This window comes from Centroberyx affinis, unplaced genomic scaffold (genome assembly GCF_046629955.1).
Source record: "Centroberyx affinis isolate AG114_WGS23_722 - 3 ecotype Tasmania unplaced genomic scaffold, CSIRO-AGI_Caff_v1 ptg000369l_1, whole genome shotgun sequence".
NCBI lineage: Eukaryota > Metazoa > Chordata > Actinopteri > Beryciformes > Berycidae > Centroberyx > Centroberyx affinis.
The window spans coordinates 213,164-231,143 of record NW_027279040.1 but is presented as its reverse complement, the minus strand read 5'-3'; the positions used below and the strand labels follow the sequence as shown (position 1 = coordinate 231,143).

The 17,980-nt window shown below is 39.5% G+C and overlaps 1 protein-coding gene across 1 annotated transcript in view; it reads right to left on the bottom strand.

Annotated features, from left to right (window-relative positions):
- The window catches only part of tub (TUB bipartite transcription factor), a 58,479-nt gene extending 42,507 nt beyond the window's left edge, over window positions 1–15,972 (bottom strand). The window contains exon 1 of the mRNA XM_071515809.1: window positions 15,917–15,972. Within this exon, the coding sequence (XP_071371910.1) occupies window positions 15,917–15,972 (56 nt within the window). The remainder of the gene's footprint in view (window positions 1–15,916) is intronic.
- Window positions 15,973–17,980: the final 2,008 nt, after the last annotated feature.

Below are 17,980 nucleotides of genomic sequence, written 5' to 3'. Positions count from 1 at the left end.
TCCCCTTTCATACTTCACCAGAAGTCACCAGAATGCAGAAAATAAGGTCTCTGAATCAAAATTTCACACACTGCTTTGGTTTTGAATACAGAATAGAATTCAAGGTTGCTATGATTATCACTGTTCTGTCCCTCTGAAAGAGTGCTTGTGTGTGTGTGTATGTGTGTGTTTGCGTGTATGTGCATGCACATCTGTACACACATTTCTATGTGCACATGTAAGTGCATGTGTCTGCATGTGTATATGCGTTTGAGATCGAAACAAATTTGTGCACAAATGTGTATGTCATCATGCGCATAAATGCATGTTTTTAACCTTTGTAATACGCCTGTGGCACCTGCCCATGTCAAAGTATCTATCATACGCTCCAAGGTGCAACACTGGGAGAAAAAACATTAGATTTGGCCTCAGCACAGACTGTAGGGGCTACCTGTGCACCCCATGCAAACTGATCTTTAAAAAGAAAAATGAGACTCCTCATAAAATCTAAAGAAAAAAAATATGGCACTAAGAGCAATACTGCAAGAAAAAAAAAAACATTCAAATTCACAGAGAATAACTTGTATCACATACTTTTGAGAAGAGAATGAATTAAATACAACTATTGAAGCAGCCACACACACACACAAAATGTACATTAACTTGCACTATGATTTCACTCATATCACACATAAGTTTGATATGCAATTGAATCTGACATGTTCATGTTCTGGTAAAACTATAGGTGCAGGCTTCTGAACATAACTTTAGTGAAAGAATGTCCTCACTTACACAAAGTACTATTCATACTATCAAAGCAGTACCAATTTGCAATATAATGTCATATTTGCCATCACTGCTTAATGTTTGTATAGAGAGCCTAAATCCCTCCCCTTCCGGTGGACCACCATGGGACCTTATTTCAGAAAAAATATGTACGTATGTTATGTATGTTTGAATTGTGCCATGAATTACACATATGATATTTTGTCAATTTAAAAGATAATTTAATTAAGATAATTTTAATAATTTTAATTAAGTCAAGAAAGTCGCAGTTTGTCGTAAAAAACTGTTGAAGTATAAGACTGTGAAAATACGTAATTAGAAAGACTACACACCCAAAAGTTGCGTAAGTGACGTCATAACTTTCTCTCTCCACAAGCTACCCAGAGCCGCTGAAGCTAAGTCCCTCTCAGATAGCAGTAGTATTATACACAACCTGGAAGGTAGACAGTAAGAACAGATTTAAACTGGTTTAGGTTTAGGTCTAGTTTTGGTACAGTGGAGGCTAACGTTAACACGATGCCTGTGTGTTTAGTATGTTTTGTTCCATGTTGGTGTTGGTGACGTACAGTATATTGTGCGAGACGAGAGATGTAGTTCACTGAGCGGTTTCACACAAAACTAAACGTTACTTTACTGTTTTACGACAAACTGCGACTTTCTTGACTTGCAAAATTATCTTTTAAATTGACAAAACATCATATGTGTAATTCATGGCACAATTCAAACGGGATCAAACAATTATTTGTCTCTCGCCGTTGACTACCGTACATATTTTTTCCAAAATAAGGTCCCATGGGGGACAGCGGAAGGGGAGGGACTTAGGCTCTCTATTGGAGCAGCAAGGGACAACCCAGGAGCACAGCTGGGTCACGTTAAATCTGAAAACGGTGTGCACCGTTTTGCTACGGTTTCCGGGTTGAACGTCATGTTTCCTCAAAACTGTGTGAAACGGTGTGCAACGGGCTTTGAGGTACGTTGTCTCTCGTTTGGTGGGTGTGTCAGAGGTGTTACCCAATCAGCAGCGACGTGTATATAAACCCCGCCATATTAAAAAGGCAGTGCGCACAATGGTTTGTATCTTTTGCTATTGTATGTACCACAAACTTTGTATTGCTGCTATCTTGGCCAGGGCTCCCTCGAAAAAGAGATCTTGTAATCTCAATGGGACTCACCTGGTTAAATAAAGGTTTAATAAAAAAAATAATAATAATAATAAAAATTGTCGAGTGACACTGTCATAAACTTTTCTACTCCACTCTACTCCTCTAAATATATAATGGTAAATATTACAATATTACAAATATTACAATATCATATCACAACAACAGTGATCAGCAATAATGATAGGCCTAATACTCATAATAAAATAATTAGCTCATATAGATCGTAACACAGTCTCGAAGGTAAGAAGTGGATTATCCTTCACCTGAAATGTTTGCCTTGTCATCCTGAAATGCGAGGCAAATGTTGGATCACTATATTAGGAACCACAGTTTCCACAAACCCCTTCACTCGATTGGGATGTTCTCTGCTATTCTGGACGACAAGGGCAGTGACTAACATCGAGCGTCTTTGCAGTATTACACACATCTGTAACCCAATTTCATCAGGCTCCGAAAATTCTTCGAAAAGAACGCAAAGAATGGCCTTCTCAGCTGCCATAGTTGCAACACTTGCGGAAAACAACAGGGTGTTCAACGCACCACCGTTTCCGTTTAAATAAACGTTTTGCTACATTTTGTCGGGGCTGAACGCAGGGCAGGGTTGTCATGTTTGCTCCAGACTCCTGCTCTAATAGCACACCTGCTGCTTAAAGGGCTATTTGACGCAAATCAGCTTTGATATGAAAGAACCAACAACCTCTCCCGTTTTAATAAGACGGCAAAGGCATCAAAACGAGGGGACTGAAAACATTCCCACGCCACCCATCCTTTTGTCATTAACGCCACGCTCAGAAACAGATTGTATTTAGTGATGGCATTTGGTGACACTTCACATTCTACTGCAATTACTGCAGATGAAGATCCTAGACACTGTGGGAATGTATATGAGTTTCCACCAGGTATCCACCAGTTCAATCAAAACACAAGAAAACAAAATGCTTTTCTTCTAAGGTTCTTGGTCAGAGATACAGATTCTTTATAGATTAAAATGAAAAATATGTTTTTGGGCTTTCCCTTGCATCCAGCAGATATGTCAATATTTTGTTTCCTACATACAGCAGCACCTGAGAAGTTATGAATGGCTATGCAATACATGCATGTGCGTTCCTGTGTGTTTGTTATCGAGCAGGAAAAAACAGCTTATCTCAAAGCTCCAGTGCATTTCCCAGTAGTCTGTCAAGACAGTAGCCAACTTGCTGCTTGAGGTAACCAAAATCACAATGTCTCAATTATGTATTGTTGATTTCCAATGGGGGATATGCTGGGTTGTTTCTTTTTATAACCCAGCACATTTTAGAGAATAAATATATATACGTATTATATGTATGTATATATAAATATATATATATATATATATATATATACACATATATATAGAGGCAAGGATAGGTACTCAGTCTGTCCTACAAAGCTTTCAAATGCTGACAATTTTCAGAAGAAGGATTTCAGCAATCAGCAGGAGCCTTTAATGGAAGACACACTGTTCAGTGTTCCTGAACAGCACAGACATGTGGACAGTTTTTTAGTGGTTCGGGTGCTAAATTTTAAAAACATTCAAACTTAAGCCAAAAGGGCATGATGTTTCATATTGATTTTTAAATAGTCGCATAGCAACAGTGGGAACCACGGCTACAACTTCTCTCAGGCATCTGCTAACCACTACTAGCAAAAACAAGAGGCATTCCATAAACAAAGGCCTGAAGGCTTTTGTCCCTGCTTTTTCTCTCTGTGGTTACTACAGAAACAGGTGGATGGTGACTAAGCTATGAACTGCCTGCATGTGGCGTAACAGCAGTGCAGTGGGGGGGTCATGGAGCCGGGGAATCAGGAGGTATGAAGAGTAGAGTATGACAGCCTACGCCACCAGAACCAGGGAGAGTTTAGAAATGACAATGTCCCTGTTAAAAAAAAAAAAAAAAAAAAAAAAAGAGTACAAGCACTATCCTCAGCAATAAAATATCAGGCAACCTCCCAGTGGATGTCAAAGAGGTAAAATATTCCAGCAGCCTCTCTCAAAATCAGTTGAAACACAGTGTCGTCAGTAAGCTGTTAAATATGAAATCCCATGGGTTTTTTTTTGTTTTGTTTTTTACAGTGGTCATGATTTATATAAGCAGAGGAACCCACACAGCCAGTCCTCTTAGCACAGTTGCATAGGAATAAACGCCAAGGCTTGTATAATTATAAATGAAGTTCATTCTAAAACAGTGGTCATGGTAAAATATAATTTTATGGCACTATGTGAGTCATTTCAGGGTGTTGAATCCTTTCAGCTCTACACTGGTGAGCTCTCTGGACAGAGTCTCTCACACAGCGGGCTGAGTTGCCATTCTGACGTTTTCTAGACACAGCTGTCACTTCAGCTGCTCTCCTACAGTGTATTGTGGCAGCCACAGAGAACAGTATTGAACCCTCTTTACCGAGCCTATCTCTGGGGAAACTTCATAATGCTGTACACTAATTACCTCTTCCATTCAAAACCAGAATGTTTCATTTTCCACTAGCACAGGCACAGCACTAAAACAAAGTATGGAGAGAAGTCTGGGCATGTAAGATTGTCACCTCAACCCCACTATTTTTCACTGCATTATATCCCACTAATGCCATGATAATGACAGATGTTGATTATGTGGAGAATCTTGGACTTGCTGAAATCCTACAGAAGATGTAGATGTATCTGAAGAAGTGGTGCCAAGACCGTCTGAATATCAAATAGATCTACTGTATGCTCCTTATGCAATAAATCATATCTGACCTTTATTTGATTATGGAGTGAAATCTCTTTGTTTGGACCCTAATGGCTAACTTTGGTCGTATAATGCACCCAATGGGTAACAGAAAACACACAGTGGTAGGCCAGCGCCGTCGTGAAATTGAAGCCAGTAAGGTAAGTCCTAAGGTAAGTACCTCTCCAGAGTTCTTTACTTCAAAACAGCACATTGAATCTAAAACCATGACATTTGCTCTTCAAATTTGAGTGTTCCTCTTGATGTATTGCTTAATTTGTCCGCCCCCTCAAAAAAACAAAAAACAAAACACAGTTTATTATAAATAAACTCAGTTGAAAACTATGCATCTTGGCAGTTATATTTTGACTCCTCCATAAGTAAGAAGCATGTAATGAAATGTGTCAGTAATCAGTGAAGGGCAGAGGCTCTGTTTCACCAATACATGACAATTCCTTGATAATGCACGGCAAGGTGTGCCAAAAAGCCGATAGGAGAATTGTTTGTAGTCAATAACTTGTGGATGATGAATTCTGCTGTAGGTTGACTGTATATGAACAGACCTTGAGTGGTAACACGTACCATTACACCTACAAAGCAGCAAAGGAATTGATAAACACCAATTCAACCCCAATCAATAGCTATTCATGTAACATCTATGCCATTTATGTGGACCAATTATATGCCATTTTATTGGGCTGGAATGTCAAAATATGGCTTCTTTAATTGTAGCTAAAACATTTTAAATGATTTTAGACACAGAAACATTGTAAACTTTTAAAGGTTCAAAATGCATGCTGTTAACTGAAGAAATGCTTGTTTTTAAATTATTTGGCCGGCTGTCCATTTGTTACGTAATAACAATTTGGCCTTGAATGTAATAATGACTACCTCTAACTACCAAATACTGTGGATTCATCTGTCAGAAATCAGATAAATGTGGCATGAATACCTTTTGAAATGGGATTATTACCTTTTGGGATGCATCGGCATTCTTAAACATGTAATGAAGCTGTTATGTACTCTAGGGCTTAACTGGCTTTTACGCATGTATTTTAAACTGTGTTTCTAATGAAGTGTTATTTATTAATCTGAGCAGTGATGTAGTCCAGCAAGCAATCCCATAATTCAATGCAGTTCCTAAATGGGAGTGTTATCAGCACTATTTAATGCAGCCTCTGTAAGCTGCCAACCTGGGTCAGACAGTGGCACCTCTCTTCCCCCTCACAATCAATATACAGTGAATACATTTCTGTTTTTTGGAGCACAGGCTAAATCAGCTGCATAAGGTGATACAACCCCACATCCATCCACTTGAACCTTTCACCTGCCCTATTAGAGTTTTTCACAATTGTTTACACACTAAAAGTGGAACTTCGGACACAATCACTAAAACCTGAAACTCATGTATCAAATCCCTAAACCAAGTCTGCAAACCTACACGCACATTTTCTGCTTTTCACTCAGTTTGCAATTCTCTATCACACTTTTTGCAAAACACTACACACAGTAATGTGTAGTTTTCTCTCATTCTCTACATTAGGCACAACATTCAAAAACTAAAATCACATGTGTTCATTTGGAAGCACACCCATCCCAAATGCTTAACTTCATTTACCAATTGGCAACATCCACTCATCACACATATAAATACTAATATCTGAATTGTTCACAGAAATCAGAGCTTTAGCACTATAAAAAAAAAAGGCCACAGGTGAGCTCTCTTGTTTTTAGAACAATAGAAACCAATGTTGCACTGAGAGCTAGAGGAAGAGGAGTGACAGTAAGATGAGGAAGAGGAGGACTAGGACAAAGAAGAGCAAAGAGACCAGTTCTCTCACTTTGGTTCACCATGTGGTCGACATGGGTTGAGCATGAGGGAGGCTGGGCAGAGAGTCCAGACCAACCTGAGCTTCACTGCTGCTTCCATCATCCAGACATTCAAAAATGAGAACAGGCAAGTAGCCTTCTGTCTACACTATGCTACTGTTCTTTATACTGTAGTATACTGTAGTAGTAGTAGTAGTAGTAGTAGTCCTACACATCAGTAGGCATCTGCTACTCAGTGATGGTTGGCCAATGTTACAGTAATGTGTCATTTCATATTGAAAATTAGAAATATTCTTGTACCATAACCAATCACATCATGTTTTTAGATCTTCTGCAGAACTGAGAGACGACCAGTCTGTGTGAACATAGCTTGTGATGTAGACGAGGTGCTGTCTGACACAAATAGGAGGCAGGATGCAGCCTAATTTTTTATCCTTTTTTTTTTTTTTACAGAAAACCTTTTTTTCTGTTTTTGTCCTACTGCACTGTGTTTTGTGTGTAAAGCACTTCACATATCCAACACATATTCAAGTGTTGAAATAAAGTATTTGTGATTGAAATAAAGTATTTGGGCGTAACAATATTTTTGTATATATACATTACTGTAACAGCCTTTTACAACAGGCTGCTGTGCATACTAACTGCATGTCTAACTCTGAACATGCAAAAGGCATAAGCCTACTGATGAGATATTCATAATAGTGTTTTCCGTTAAGCACATTAATGTGTAGTCGGTTGTTAGAAAGATGTATTCATTTGATGGTTGTGTGTGTCATTTCATCGCAAAATAACATTTTGAAAAGAGTTAAAATGGTTTTGAATGCAGTGCTTCATTTTGCCAGTGATTTGTGGAGTTTTGCATTTTGTGTTAGTGGTTTTGTGTTTTCTGTTAAGAGTCTTGAGAAAATGAGCCCTAGTTTCAGAAAATGTGTGTAAGCAATTGTGAAAAACTGTAGTTATGATATGGATCGCAGACTTCCTCACACAGGACACCAAAAGAGAATTAGTCTGTCAACATACAACACATGCTCAGATTTGCTGCTTACCTCCACTGGCTTCCCTCAAAGATGTGTCAGCTCATTTCTGCTCTCCATCCTGTGCACACAGAGGCTTCACACCCCAACTGCCATCTGGCCAAGTTTGTCATCGACCGTTAGATCCTCTCTCTGCACAACCACCTCCCTCTCAGGCCCCACCAGACCATGAGCCTGCCCTTGAGCACTTTGTGGAGCGGTGCTCCTGCCTCTAGCTGAATATCGCTAAGACGAATGAGATATTGGTGGTGGTTTCCTCCAGACTCCAGCAAGAGAGATCATTCATGGGAAACCAATGGACATCGCAAAACAGCACAAATCCCGAGGCACAGTGTTTGATAACTGGCTGAAGTGTCATGTCAGCGTTCCTATACCAGAGGAGATACTAAGGAGTTGCCAGCATTGCCAGTGCTTCCTGACGAAACTCAACACCTTTGGGGTCAACTGTCCCATCCTCACCACATTCTATAGCTCCTTCACTGAAAGCAAATGAACCTCTTTCACCTGGTGGTTCCACTACCTCACTGTCCAGAATAAGGCGCCCCTCTAAAGTGCAGCAAAACATGCTCCAAAGTCATTGAGTGTCTCCTAAGATCTCTGTCCACAACCAATGAATAAAGACATTTCAGGAAGGCTGGATTCATTAAACACCACACACACATCCTCTTTATGAACGTTTAGTGGCTACCCCCAAATAATTTAGATCAATCAAATTTTGTTTTCATACAACTAGCCACAATTGACTTCGGCCAGTTTACTGTCAGTTAAAAAGGTTTGTGGTTTTACTATTTCTCAGCCAATGATGAGCCTTTTATCTCTTCCCTTTCTGTTCTGCCATTGGCCCACTCTCCTATCTGATGTGCTTTTATCTGACCAATCAGATTGGATGCCAGCTATGTGCAGAGTTAGAGAGTTGTGTGGAGTGACAGTTGTGTGGCAGAAAAGTAAAATGCTGTTTCTTTCGTTGTGGAAGTAACAGTTTCCTTAGATTAGAAACAATGAATCCGTCACATACTGTTTGTATAGTTGTCTGCGATTTCCAATGAAGGTGGATCAAGCTGGCTCATTTTTAAAGGCACCTGCAATTACCCCAAACACATGTTTGATGCGAACAACAAGAGCTTGCAGCACTTGGTGTGTAGCTGACAACCGATCATCACGTGCCATAATGTACTGGCAAGATGAGAATGAATGGAGAGACTGACTACACTGTTCTGTGCTGTTTTTTTGTTACTGTTAGTTACATTTACAGAAAAGCTTCTATAGTTACCTGTATTAAAGCTCATCCATGAATAAGGGTTAATTTATACTTTGGGGTCTAGAGAGCAGTTAAATAATATACATTTCACAATCAATCAATGATTTTTAATGAGTATTTAACAATAATAAATAAATTGTCTGCCCACCTTGGGCCTCCATCTCTAGGATACAGTGTTTACCGAGTGGGCGCCAGGACTGTTGAATTAACACACTGTTTGTTAATTCAATTGAATGTTTGTTTAATGAGATGCATGCAGGCAATTATATCGATATCTTATATGTATATTTGTCAAAATATAAACAAGGCCAGCGCAGCCACAAAAAGATACAACAGTGTTAGAAGGAAAGTATAGAGTAATCAGTTTGTGTGTGTGTGGGTTAATTTATACTTTGGGGTTCTAGAGAGCGGTTAAATAATATACATTTCACAATCAATCAATGATTTTTAATGAGTATTTAACAATAATAAATTATGTAAATGTATGAAAAAGTGGTTATTTTTATTTTTGCCTGCCAGTAAAACTATACTTGGGTCAAATATAACATACTGGCTCAACCAGGCAGGTGGCAAAAATTCTTAACGTCGAAACCTGCATAGGAATACTGGATGCAAGATAATTCTAACTAAACCTTGTTTTTGATTGAAACTGCATGAAAATGCTTTCTTAAGAAAATGTGAGCTCTCCTGGCTTTGAATGGTATCTTGTCTGCCCACCTTGGCCCTCCATCTCTAGGATACAGTGTTTACCGAGTGGGCGCCAGGACTGTTGAATTAACACACTGTGAGTGTACATAGGTCCAAACCCTCACAGCACAGCCATGAATTACAATGGCTGCAAAAACACATCAGTACAATGGCCTCTAAACAGTAGCAGTCATAGTACAGTCTTGGAATATGGATGCGCTTGCACATATTATGTAATGATCGACAGACCAGCCAGAACATTGAAACCAAACAGTCATAGCCAAGTATTTATCTCAGAATTGGCTGTTTTGTCTGTGAGAGGGAAACAACTGACTGGATCCATGAGCAAAATAAACTGCACAACAGGGATTTCCATGCCATTGCAGGGAAGCTACCCAGACAAAAAGGTGTCGCCCTAGCAACCATACCTGTCAACACCCTGGTTTTCCTGGGATTCTCTCACCTTTTCATTGTATCTGCTGCTGTGCTCCTGTGGCGTAATTTCTCCTATTCATTTCAGAGCAATTCTCATTTATAGTTAATCTGAAAGAAAGGTGGATTATTGAGCCCCTGGGCTGCCTGAAAATAAGCATCCTCTATCTCATTTTGCTTCGTATTTCTGATCTTTTTAGGGTTTCTGAATGTTTGTTTAATGAGATGCATGCAGGCAATTATATTGATATCTTTAAGCCAAGGAACAACACTGTGGCCCAAATTATATCAAAACATAAACAAGGCCAGTGCAGCCACAAAAAGATACAACAGTGTTAGAAGTAGCCCAGAAGGAAACTATAGAGTAATCACTTTGTGTGTGTGTGTGTGTGTGTGTGTGTGTGTGTGTGTGTGTATTGGAATGGGGGCTTGCTGTAGTGGAAAATCTTGAAGGTGTCTACGTCAGTAGAAATCAATGTCTTACTCCTGCACAGAGGTTAGCTACACCACCTCTGGGAGTGGAATAAATTCTAGGAGAAAGCATGCTGTGAAGTGCAACAATCTACTGCATTCATTATCAACTAGGCAAGTATTAATTTAGATTCATACCAGAGTTGGTGCTAAGTCCATTTAGGGTGGTTGACATTTAGGGTCAGCAGTCATCATACTGAATAACCTTGCTAACATTTTACTGAATAATTGTACTGAAAGCAGCCCACAGGCTCCTTGATATACCCACTGGTGAGTGTAATGTAATCTAATTGCAGCAGGTGTTAAAGAAGCATTATAATTTTCCAGCATGGTGGCTTTCTTGTGTTTACAGAGGAACTGGCTTACAACAGGAATGAGCAGGGTCTGCAGCAGTTGACCTGTAATCTTGCCTATTTCCAAGCATTTACAAGCATTCAACACTGCATAATTTCCTGTTTTATTTATCTAATGTTTATCTATTTTACAAGCTATGCATCCTGTTTTTTATTCTTGATCCCAGAAGGCCCTCCCCCTCTCCCTCTCCTCTCCAAATCTAATATTTTCCTGGTGTGCAAGTGTTTTTTGTGTATCCATATTATGCTACTATTGCTATCCATTATCCTCTCTTTTAATGATTTTTTTTAATGATAAAGCATTTTATTGCCTCTGTAAAGCATTTTATTGTCTCTGTAAAGCACTTTGCAACTTTGTTTTTTAAAGTGTTTAACAAATTACGTTTATTATTATCATTATTATTATCATGATGATTATTATAATTATTATATGGGTGAAAGAGTGAAAACATTAATGAAAAGTCTTTGGTTTTAACACACTCTGGAGTCAATTTCAATTCAAAGTTTTCACCATTTTGTACCGACATTCAACAATCATACAGAGAGAAATCCATCACAGAAGAGGAAGAGATACCAATTTCTCCACTGACAGTATCCTCAATAGACCATAATGTAACACACCCGCAAGACATGTTGTGTACAGAGTAAGAGATGCAACTCTTGCTTTTTCTGACTGGAACCTCTCTTGCCATTACTACTGCTATAGTTATTGTTCTCTCCAGCTACAAGTAAAACCCAGCTGGATGCAGCCAGTCCAGGCAAATTATCTGGGGGTTGGTGAAAGTCATTATGGGAAATCTAGGAAATCACTACACTAACTGAAGCAGAAGTAGACAAGTACAGCAAAAAGGTAAATTACAACACCTCATCCAAAAATAACTCCTGGAATGCACTGATCATCACAGATTGGTGATATATAAGAGTGTGAGAGTATCTGAGGGTGGAGGGTGGTGTAGGGAAATTGTCTTTTGGCTTCGCTTGTCACAGGGAGGTTAGAGTGCAGGGTCAGCGCCCCTGAAGCTGAAGGGATTCAGAGTATTCAACGGTTGCTGCCTGTTATTACTAGTCACTGACCCGGGTCCTCCAGTTGAAACGGCACTCTGATGCACTACTGAAGAGGGTAAAAAACTCATTACCAGTACTTCCATGATAAAACAGATTATGTTTCTATTTTGTTTCTATTTTATAATTTAATCTAGATTTGTTTACATAAATAAGTCCTTGGCAAAGCTAGAAATAAGACTCTGGTCTAGTCAGCAGATTCTGAAGTTGGTCCATGGACAGTGAATGAATAGTAGACACTAGATATATAGATGTAACACCAAGAATGATTTTTTTTTTTAGGAATATGGGCACATTTTATGCTTTACATCTGTTTGAACTACTTGGTATTGAAACCCATTTTGGGGTAAAAGCTTAAACATTTTGAGTCAGTGAAGTCAGTCCCACAGCGCCTAGCCAGGTGTGCAGCATTAACTGCTGCTGCAGTTAAAGTTACTTCAGTCCTGGAATAATCAGGATAACCACATTATTCCCCCACTGTATTGTCAAGAAGAAGAGATCCACTCTACTATACAGCTACGCCTAGGTTAGCTGTCTTTCAGTATCATAACATAGTAGTCTGTTTAAATCAAAAATGAAATCAAATCAAAATGTTTTGTTAGGATTGACCAAACTAATATAAATAAATTCCACATCTATTGTGCAAAACTGCTTTGCTAGTTCAATCTAGTTGTAACTAAAATATTTTTTTCACACATAGATTAGCCACTGCAGTTGCAATTACACATTAGCAAGACTGTTACACTGGGCGAGCGAGAATGACTTAATACGAGATGAGAGAATTTGGTGTTACCTCGGCAGAAACTATGGAGGGACAATTGAACAACTGTCAGGCACTGACTTGCAGTGAGGAGGTACTGTAACCCATAAAATGCACCATTTCGGTGATCAGCCGATCACACAGTTAAACTTTAGATCACACAGTTAGATCACAAGATTGATCACTATCAGCATCGACACTGCCAACTGAAATCTGGGAGCAGGCAAGGTTGCACATAAATGGGGGGAATGTGCAATGTGGGGAGATCGCCAATCAGATGATCATCTTGTTGAATACACGGAGGCACTGTGGGAGTTTCACAGACACTTCAGAAAAAGTTGTGTGAAAATCCAAAACTATGTGAAATGTTCACAATAATTGAAGTGTTTCTGATTTTGATCTAAATTAGATACTACTCAATAAACCAAAGAATACAAACTATATACACTTATTTTCTCACTGCAGATGAATTTGATGCACTGGTAGGGTTAAGTGTCTGACGGCTGATGCATGAACTGACTGACCTGAATTTGGCTCCTGATGCTCATGTCTTGCACGCAGGGAGAAAATGACATAATGATATCACAGATTAGTCTTGGTTTTCTGAATTCTGACTGCAGTAGAGAGTTGGCATATGCATATAAATGTTAACTGAAATGTCTAAGACCACAGATGTAAGATATACTTATGTGAATTGTGTTTCAGGGTGGATTTCTGCTTTAATGCACAGGTCACATCATGTCTCATCCTGTAAGGCCAGTCTAGTGTTTGCACACAGTAACAAAAACATGGAAACGCTGAGGAAATACACTATATGTTTTCTCTCTCTATCGTTCATTGTTGTATTATTTCACAGTGTGGTGAGAAATCCTATGAAGCTAAGAGACCACTGGCCCTAGCAGCAATCTCTTGGGATGCTCAAGCACTGCTTCAGAATACGAATTATACTGTCAGAGCCAACATATAGGCTACAGTGTATTGCTGACAGGCTAAACCTTCCAGTCCTAGGCCTCTGTTGATTGATGAGAAAGGCTTCATAGTGTCCGAGTCTCTGCATCCAACTGTATTGCAGATTATTGTAGTTGGCTGAGGATGAGTAAGAAGAATTGTCTGGCTCATTGATTATGCTTTGACACATGTTATAAATAACTCATTAATGTATGAGAGATCTGTAACACCTCTCTATGTGTGCAAAAAATCTGCAGAGATGTTCCTGGAGCAATGAATCTCTTGACCTGGGCTAGTAATGTATGTTTTGACTAAACTGTAGGGCTGGGTATCGGTACTCGATACCTTTAAGGTATCGATCGAAATAACCCAGTACCAAGTAGTATCGAAACTTCTCCAGTCAAACGATACCTGCATTCGATACTTTTTGTACACAGATCTAGAAAAATATGACTATTTGTATGGTTTTGCTCGCAGCCAATCACCGCAAGCGTTCTTCGATTTAATGTGACGTGTGATTGGCCCACTACCGCCTTGTCTCCTCCCTGAATTAACTATGCAAATGACTATAAATACGCCCCTCTTGTCACCTTCTTGTCAAAAACGATGGTGAATGTGCCTGTGTTCAGTGCCCCCCCTCCAAATATTTCCAGTGTGCTTTTACGCATGCAGTGTTATTCTAAATAAAGGTAAAATTGCACAATTGAACTGATTCAAAGATTAAAAACAAAACCATATAATGTGACATTAATGTGACGTGTTCGCAGCTGCCGCTCCAAATATGGCAATGTGCTTTTCCATTTGTGGCGTTTTTTTCTACACTATTTTTTTTTTTTTTTTTTTTTTTTTTGTCCTTTCCTTTCCGTTCAGTTCCGCAGTCACCGCACAGCTTCGGTGGTTTGTGTGAGCAGGTACCACACACAAATCGTTTGGACATCACACAGTTGTTATTCCAAGTGCATCTGCCCACCCGACACAGCGTTTTCTTCCCAGGAGAGATGGTTTTGGCACTGTGAGTAAGGCCTGATGTCATCTGTGGGAAATTAGTTTCACTAGGTTTTCATTGCGCTCAATAAGTCAGACCTACTTGAAGCGAGCAGGAGGAGAGAGAGACGCGCATTCACACAAACCAACGCGGCGATATGGAGGATTTAGAGAAGAGTGCCTGTATCTATTTCCTAAGTGACTTTTTTCATTCATTTAAAACCCTCATATTTCGAAAAAGTTATGGGAGGAAAAGATAGCATTTTCCTCCAGTGTTGGAGGAACTAAAAATTGAAAATAACAATGCCAGATGGGTTTTGGCCTTTCTAATGTTAAACATTATCCACATAAATAATCAAACTATTATGGTGTAGGCCTATCAGCGGAAATAATTCTGTTTTTTCATAGACTAGGCTAGCACAGTGAATTGAGTGAAAACGTTATTTTGAAACATTTGGAGAGTTTCACTATTTTGTAGTTTGGCGTTGCCAAATGACAAAGCCAGACAAATGTGCGTACGCATAGTCTAAAGTTTGCGGGACGGCCCGCACATTCTCACGTCAAGTTCATTTTTATACATCCCGACGTGTGCGTGAAAACCAGCGTACGCAACCTTTTTGTACGTGCACAACGTTTATACATGAGGCCCCTGGTCATAGTCTCCCCAAAGACAGCTAGTCTGCTCACAACTAATGAGTCCAGCTCTGTGGTCAAAGCAATGATTTTCTTGGAAATTATTAGCTTGTACCAAAATATCCTTACCATTTTGGTATAAAGATTAATAGCGTGCTGTCACTTCTTCAGCATACTGTATATCAACAAGGTGGACAGGTCACAGTATCAACACTTAGGCTACTAGCCTACAGTAATTCTGTAAATAACTTTTAAAATAGACAAATATCACAACAAAAAATATTAACTATAATATCCTATAGGAATATTATAAATAATATTATAGTGACACACGAGATAAAAAAAAATACTATTAAGTACGATAAGATCACGATTAACTCACGATTTAGTAGCTACCACAAACACACCAAGTTTTCATGAGAATATTACAGAAATAATAGTGATTTGCCCTCAGGGAAGAAGGTGGGCTGTCTGTGATTGTATCGTGGTTATAGGCAGACAGAGTAAACGCAAATATCCTGTATTTCTGCAAGCAGGAGGACATGCCAGCCACAGTATGACTAGGACTACACTCACACATCTCATCTCTCATTTCTCACCTCATCAACTGAGCCCAGTCCACTGCACCTGTCAACTAATTGCGCAGCGGGTTGCCAGCAGGCTGTAGAAGCCTAAAACCTTAACATTACAGGCCATTACAGACGATGACAATACAACAGAAACGTAACAGACTATGATGCGAATTTGTTGGTCGCAGCACTGTTTATGTCTGGCTAACCTACACTTGACATTATGGAAAAGCGCGCTTACCTGTCATAACTCCATCTACTATAGGACATGCTCCTGTTGCTGCTGACTCCCTCCATGACTCCAGCGGTTTGGACTCTCGTGAGACGGCAAAATCAAACCTTTGCACGATGGAGAAACGCTGTGTAATACGCTGAATGCCACTCTCCCTTCACTAATGCAAAGACGAACTAAAGGAATCGCCGTTTAAGTGAACAAGTGGAGAGGCTGTGAAGACCTAGACGCCGTCTTACGGGCTATACCATTGTACAGAGGGGAGCGCGAGCTGTCAGGTCTACACGGACTTGACGATGCACGCGCGGATGACGATCATATTGCATCCACGCAGTCTCACATAACGCCGATTGTTACTGAGAACATTGATTAAACCCTGTGTGTCAATAGCCTTGAAGGCTATACATAGAAATAGAATGATAAACCTCAGCGCACCGTACGTATGGATCGGTGATTTGTTTGTTGGCCTGTCGCTTAACAGGCCGATAGGAAACATTGAACTGATTCACCTTTTCACCCCTATGCTGATCAATACAAAAAAGCAATTAGGCCTGCTGTCTTGTATTTTTTTTTAATGCTGAATAAAATGATTAAAAAAAAAATAAGGCAGTGAAATGTGAACCTTGAAGAAATTATTTGCCATTCGCATATAACCTCGGCCTATTTTTTTTCCCTAATTCCTTAGACAGTACATTTTTTTCCCATTAGACATAGATTAAACGTCACCATGAGTGCCAACATAGAAAAGCTTCAAAACAACATAACAGCAGGGGAACCAGGTGGAAATACATCCATATAGCCCCAAGAAATAGGGTCATGTGTGATTAATTTCCAACACATAAACCGTGTTGGCCCTTGTGAACCTCCGACATAGTATCTAACAGATGCAGTATCTAAAGACAAACCGGTAAAAACCTATTGTCTTTCATTTGAGCCAACTGATTAGATGAACACAGAGAACACTGGAGCTGTGGAGAGGACCTTCGACCTCCCCATACTTACCTATTTTGGTCTAAACCACGTTCTGCCTTGGCCACAGACAAAATAAATAAATAAACTGAAGGTTACTTCAAACCAGGAATAATAGGCCCAAGAACTCATGTGATTGAGGTGCATCTGAGGCCTTAAATTCCACTGATGATGAATTTTAATCATGGTCGTAGGGTATAACAGGTAGGCAGATGTAGAGAGAGAGAGAGAGAGAGAGAGAGAGAGAGAAATGTAGGTTATAGAGAGAGAGAGAGAGCGAGAGAGAGACAGAGAAAAGGTAGGTTGATAGAGAGAGAGAGAGAGAGAGACAGACAGAAATATGCAGGCAGGTGTGGGGAGCAAGAGAAAGGGTAAGTAGAAGGAAGGGGGAGCAAGTGGGTTGCTAAGCAGGTGGTTTGAGCAAATTAGAGAGAAGACAGTAAGGCAGGTTGGTAGGTGTTTGTGGAGGCAGATCAGACTTGAGTTGGGCAGATCAGACCTTTAAGATTAACAAGAAAAGATAATGTTCCAGATTACACAAAGATTTAAAGTGTACCTTGAACAAAATATACAAAAAACAACAAAATGGAGTAAACCGTTTAAAATATTACCTCTCAATGCCTGCTAAAGAATAGAATTTGAACAAGCAAATGTGACATTGCTTTACTGTGGCAACAACTGGTCAATACATCTTCCAGGAATTCAGTGGGAAAATCAGAAAATTTAGTTCCAAAATAATGAACCTCCTAATTTGAATACAGATAGCAGCCTAACAAGGTTTATATATCTAATGCAATGCAGATCTTATATCTGACTATCTTACTGGATTGTCCAAAAGGATTGTACAGAAATCCTGATGGAATCAGTCATTCAGAAACCTCCTATTGGATTCTAAAAAAAGTATTTTTGGTACGCAGCTCATATGCAGACTATACGTACTGTCTAGAATTGGAGGTTGGCAAAAAGAGCACAAGATATCCATGCAAGGAAATCCATGCATTATCCCGTCTCTCACAGACAGTCTTTGAAACAAGGCTCAACACATAGAGTTCAGGCCTGCACAGCTTTCTGAAACAAAAAGAAAAATTCTCTACCCCATTTGGC